At 52.1% G+C, this 5,313-nt stretch overlaps 1 protein-coding gene across 3 annotated transcripts in view; it reads right to left on the reverse strand.

Moving 5' to 3' along the window:
* Nucleotides 1-1,244: 1,244 nt before the first annotated feature.
* The window catches only part of smg7 (SMG7 nonsense mediated mRNA decay factor), a 14,054-nt gene continuing 9,985 nt past the window's right edge, over nucleotides 1,245-5,313 (reverse strand). For 2 of the 3 annotated variants that reach the window (XM_083908153.1, XM_083908154.1), the window contains exons 18-23: nucleotides 4,493-4,642; nucleotides 4,275-4,361; nucleotides 4,010-4,160; nucleotides 3,732-3,902; nucleotides 2,681-2,841; nucleotides 1,245-2,587 (exon numbers count right to left, since the gene is read on the reverse strand). In XM_083908153.1, the coding sequence (XP_083764279.1) occupies nucleotides 2,474-2,587; nucleotides 2,681-2,841; nucleotides 3,732-3,902; nucleotides 4,010-4,160; nucleotides 4,275-4,361; nucleotides 4,493-4,642 (834 nt within the window). In that variant the 3' untranslated portion in view covers nucleotides 1,245-2,473. The remainder of the gene's footprint in view (nucleotides 2,588-2,680; nucleotides 2,842-3,731; nucleotides 3,903-4,009; nucleotides 4,161-4,274; nucleotides 4,362-4,492; nucleotides 4,643-5,313) is intronic. The other variant, XM_083908155.1, reaches the window with a different exon arrangement.

The following is a 5,313-nucleotide window of genomic DNA, read 5'->3' on the forward strand; positions in this document are numbered from 1 at the left end:
TTCAGTGGTCCCAGAGGGGACGTGGTCTTCTGTGGTCCCTGAGAGGACGTGGTCTTCAGTGGTCCCCGAGGGGACATGGTCTTCAGTGTCCCCAGAGTGTCCTCAGTGTGTCCACAGTGTCCTCAGAGTGTCCACAGTGGGTCCACAGTGTGTCCACAGCGTCCTCAGAGTGTCCACAGTGTCCTCAGTGTGTCCACAGTGTGTCCACAGCGTCCTCAGAGTGTCCACAGTGTCCTCAGTGTCCACAGAGTGTCCACAGTGTCCTCAGAGTGTCCTCAGTGTCCTCAGAGTGTCCACAGTGTCCTCAGAGTGTCCACAGTGTGTCCTCAGAGTGTCCACAGTGTGTCCACAGCGTCCTCAGAGTGTCCACAGCGTCCTCAGTGTCCACAGTGTCCTCAGAGTGTCCACAGTGTGTCCACAGCGTCCTCAGAGTGTCCACAGCGTCCTCAGAGTGTCCACAGTGTGTCCACAGTGTGTCCTCAGAGTGTCCACAGTGTGTCCACAGCGTCCTCAGAGTGTCCACAGCGTCCTCAGAGTGTCCACAGTGTGTCCACAGCGTCCTCAGAGTGTCCACAGCGTCCTCAGAGTGTCCTCAGTGTCCTCAGGTTGTTGTTCAGCTCTGCTCAGATCTCAGATCACTGTGGAAACCGTACGTAACACAGTGAGAAACAGTCGTTCAAAAACATGAGCCAGGAAACCACAGGCAACTGTCACACATTCACCCAGTGTCCCTGAGAGGACGTGGTCTTCTGTGGACCCTGAGGGGACGTGGTCTTCTGTGGTCCCTGAGAGGACGTGGTCTTCTGTGGACCCTGAGAGGACGTGGACTTCTGTGGTCCCTGAGAGGACGTGGTCTTCTGTGGTCCCTGAGAGGACGTGGTCTTCTGTGGACCCCGAGAGGACGTGGTCTTCTGTGGACCCCGAGAGGACGTGGTCTTCTGTGGACCCCTGAGAGGACGTGGTCTTCTGTGGACCCCGAGAGGACGTGGTCCTGGTTCTAGTAGCGATGTCAGGTCTCTTGTGCGTCTGTGGAGACACGGCGACAAACACTCGTACAAAAACTGTTGCATTGTTGGTCTTTGAGGAGACAAAGTGCACCTGGACGTGGTCTAAGGTTTTCACCCTCAAACCACAGGGAGGGGGCGGGGCTTATCTGATGGGACACGACATCACAGAATAAAGGTCACATGATCTAATGAAGCAGACGGAGAAAATCAAGATGGACGCCGTTGTCAGGGGAACAGAATCATCCTTTATTTAAAGGTTCAATCTACAGGGGCGTGTCCTTTAACGTCTTACTGGAAAAAAAACAGGCAACAGAAGAAGTCATTCAGCTCAGGACCAGGACCAGGACCAGGACCAGGACCAGGACCAGGACCAGGACCAGGACCAAGACCAGGACCAGGACCAGGACCAGGACCAGGACCAGGACCAGGACCAGGACCTTCCTCACATTCACACGTTCATCTGTGGCTTCTCTTTATTTTCTAATAGATTGAAACATGAAAACACGATCACAGAAAACAGACGGTGTTTATCAAACACAGGAAATCAAAACGCTCCGACCATGACTGGCTCCGCCCACTTCCTGCACAGGAATGTCGTCATGTCAGCGCAGGAGATCGGGGGGGGGGGCGGAGCTCGTTGAAGCAGATCAATAATAATCAGCTGTATCGATCGATCGTCTACAGGTCAAAGGTTAACATTAGCTCGCTCTCTCTCGGCTAAAAGCTAAAATGCTACGAACAAAATCACAAACACTTCTTCGTCTCGTCACGCTGACGCTAACGTCGCTACGACTGACAGACTCGTCCGTTCTTAGCTCCTCCCTTCTTTTTTTTTTGGAGTCAACCTTCCGCCGCCTGCCGGTGACTCGAGCCTCATGGCTCCGCCCCCTCCGCCCACGCACGTCAAAGTCCAACTAAAGGTTTATTTATATATTTATAGAACTGTCCTTCATTCAGCCTCCTCCCCCTCCTCAGTAAAGAATATGAAGTCTGTTAATTTGACCCCCCCCCACCCCCCCGCGTCACATGACCTCCACGCTGTCCTCGCTCTGTCACAGCGCGGCCGTGGAGACGCTAAAAACCGGCGCTCGTCAGTCAGGCCGCGTGGACGTCCAGGAGGTCAGAGGTCAGAGGTCACTGCAGATGTGGTGTCTGTCCAAAACAAGGGGCGGGGCCGCGCTGAGCAGGGGGCGTGTTCCTCAATGTTCAGATTTGCAGGGCTTTGAAGAAAACCCGGCAGTGGCCTAACGCCACGGGTTGAAGAGATCCCGCACCTCTCCGGTCCAGGAGGGGGCGTGTCACCGCCCCTCCACAGCCGAGGGGGCGGGGTTTGGTGTTTCAGCCTCGTCGCCTCCGACGCCTCCACCGTTTCTCGCCCGTCGTCAATTTAGCGTTTCCTGTGGAGCAGGTCAAACTTCCTGTGGTTTCTCCTGGTGGTCGTTTCCACGCCTCGGGCCGACCCGGGTTCAGTGAGGCGGGTTCATGGCGCCGTGGCCTCGCTGCTGCTTCTGCTTCTGCTGCAGGAGGAGCTGCTCCAGCGCCGACGGGCCGGGCTGCATCATGGAACTGGACCAGATGGACTGGAGGACAAGAAGAAGAGCGGTGGACGTGAGGAGGGGGCGGAGCCACAGCACAGGTGACACGTACGAGCGCGGCGTGAACTTTAACCTCACCTTGAGGCTGTCGAGCAGCACGGTGGACGACGACTCCTCCATCGGAGACTCCTGATTGGTCCAGGAGCTGCCGCCTGGTCCACTCTGGTGCCAGCTGGTGTCGGACGCAACAGAGGAGGCTGAGGACGGAAGATAATCCAGACCAAAGCCACTGACCGCACCTGGAACACACACACACACACATGCTGTCAGAGACTGCCCCCTAGTGTTTGCTCATTGTATGACTTTTGAGTTTCACTGCTCTCAGAGACCCGAGATTATGTATGTCGATGTACAGATTATACAGATTACACAAATAAAAATTTGTTCTAAATGTAAAAACACGGGGCTCAGTGACAGCGTTTCACTCGTTACTGCGTCGCATCAGAAACCATCTTAAATCCGGTATTAAACCGGTTTGAATCTGGAATTAAACTGGTTTGAATCTGGGATTAAACCATTTTAAATCCGGGATTAACCCGGTTTGAATCTGGGATTACACCTGTTTGAGTCTGGAATTAAACTGGTTTGAATCTGGGATTAAACCATTTTAAATCTGGGATTAAACCGGTTTGAATCTGGGATTACACCTGTTTGAGTCTGGGATTAAACCGGTTTGAATCTGGGATTACACCTGTTTGAGTCTGGGATTAAACTGGTTTGAATCTGGGATTACACCGGTTTGAATGAAGAATTAAACTGGTTTGAATCTGGGATTAAACCAGTTTGAGTCTGGGATTAAACCGGTTTGAATGAAGAATTAAACTGGTTTGAATCTGGGATTAAACTGGTTTGAATCTGGAATTAAATTTGTTTGAATCTGGGATTGAACTGGTTTGAATCAAGGATTAAACCGGTTTGAATCTGGGATTAAACTGGTTTGCATCTGGGATTAAACTGGTTTATGTTACCAGTTTAATCCCAGATGCAAACCAGTTTAATCCCAGATGCAGCTCCCCCTTGTGGTATGTCAAAATAAATGACCAGTACTCGATGATCCTGATAATCGACCCTTGTATGTTTTCATGTCTGAACTCTATGGCCCCGCCCCCGGCCCCTCCCCTCATCTCACCGGTCTTGTCGGCCTTCCAGCGGTCCATCACCCTGCGGTCGCGGCTGTCGGGCGTGCCGATAGGTCCAAAGTTAGAGAAGGGCGTGGCTCCGTGGTTGTGTGTGGGCGGGGACGACGGCAGGCTGCTGGGGTTGGACGAGTGAGGGGATTGGCTCGCCGGGGTGGAGTGATCTGCCAATGACAGACGAGAGCTGGTGTCATGTGACGACAGGTGACACACACACACACACACACACACACACACACACTCCTGCGCACACACACACACACACACACACCTGAGCTGGCGGGCAGAGAGGGCGACCACGGAGTCCCTTCAAACAGAGAGTAGAGCGAATGCTCCTGGTGCATCATGGGAACGTCGGGCTTGGCGCTGGGCGGCAGGTTCTTACCGTAGGCCTGACTGAAGATGCTGTTCTGGTTGTACTCCTACACACACACACACACACACACACACACAGATTATTCATGCGTCTGCCCTCTGGTGGACAAACACCGTCACTGACACGCCTCCACACTGGTCACCGCCCACTTCCCTCTCACCTGCATGGGGAACCCAGACATGGGTAAGAGGGAAGACGTTTGACCTCCGACCTCAGGACCACTGTCCATCCTGGTGTGGTTGGACAGCTGCAGAGACAAGACAGACAGGATGTGGACGGACAGTCCTTTCACAGTAAAAGCATCATAACAAAAAAAAGAGTGTGACTGCAGGCGTGGTGTGGGGGCGTGGCTTGTATGTGGAAGGAGGGGCTACATACAAATATATTTGGTCCAGAAGCAGAATTTAGAGGAGCAGCCAAGGCCTGGAAGAAATCAGGAGGCTTAGAAAAGACCAGCTCCTCCTCCTCCTCAAAATCTGCTAGAGTTTTTAACAGGTCAGGAGGGAGGAGAGGGGAGCTCTTGTTGTCCTAGTGAGAGGAGGAAGGAGGAAGGAGGAAGGAGGAGGAGGAAGAGGAAGGAGGAGGAAGGAGGAGGAGGAAGAGGAAGGAGGTGGAAGGAGGAGGAGGAAGAGGAAGGAGGTGGAAGGAGGAGGAGGAGGAGGAAGAGGAAGAGGAAGGAGGGAGGAGGAAGGAGGAGCAGGAGGAGGAAGGAGCAGGAGGAGAGGGGAGTAAAAAAACACAAGAAGAAGAAAGTAAGGCGGTAAACGACAGAGAAGCCTGGAAACAGAGGACAGAGAGACTTCCACATGCAGCCTGAAGGTGGCGCTCCTTTAACTTTGTTATTTATATTATTATAAAGAACATCAGAAGAAGAAGAGTTGGTATTATGGTCTGGATTTAGAGATTTCCTCTACTCACACACTTTCACACGCTGCAACAATGGCTCAAAGTGCCTTTGCTGCAGGAATTGAACCCTCAACCTTCCATAGCACTGAGCCACAAAGTCTTCTGATGCTTCAGTAAAATTACTTTTATTGAGGTCATGTGAGAAAAGTCTAAATCCAAGTATAAATCTTGGATTAAATTGGTTTGAATCTGGGATTAAACTGATTTGAATCTGGGATTAAAACGGTTTGAATCTGGGATTAAAACGGTTTGAATCTGGGATTAAACTGATTTGAATCTGGGATTAAAACGGT

This window comes from Microchirus variegatus, assembly GCF_963457635.1.
Source record: "Microchirus variegatus genome assembly, chromosome: 21".
Lineage (NCBI taxonomy): Eukaryota > Metazoa > Chordata > Actinopteri > Pleuronectiformes > Soleidae > Microchirus > Microchirus variegatus.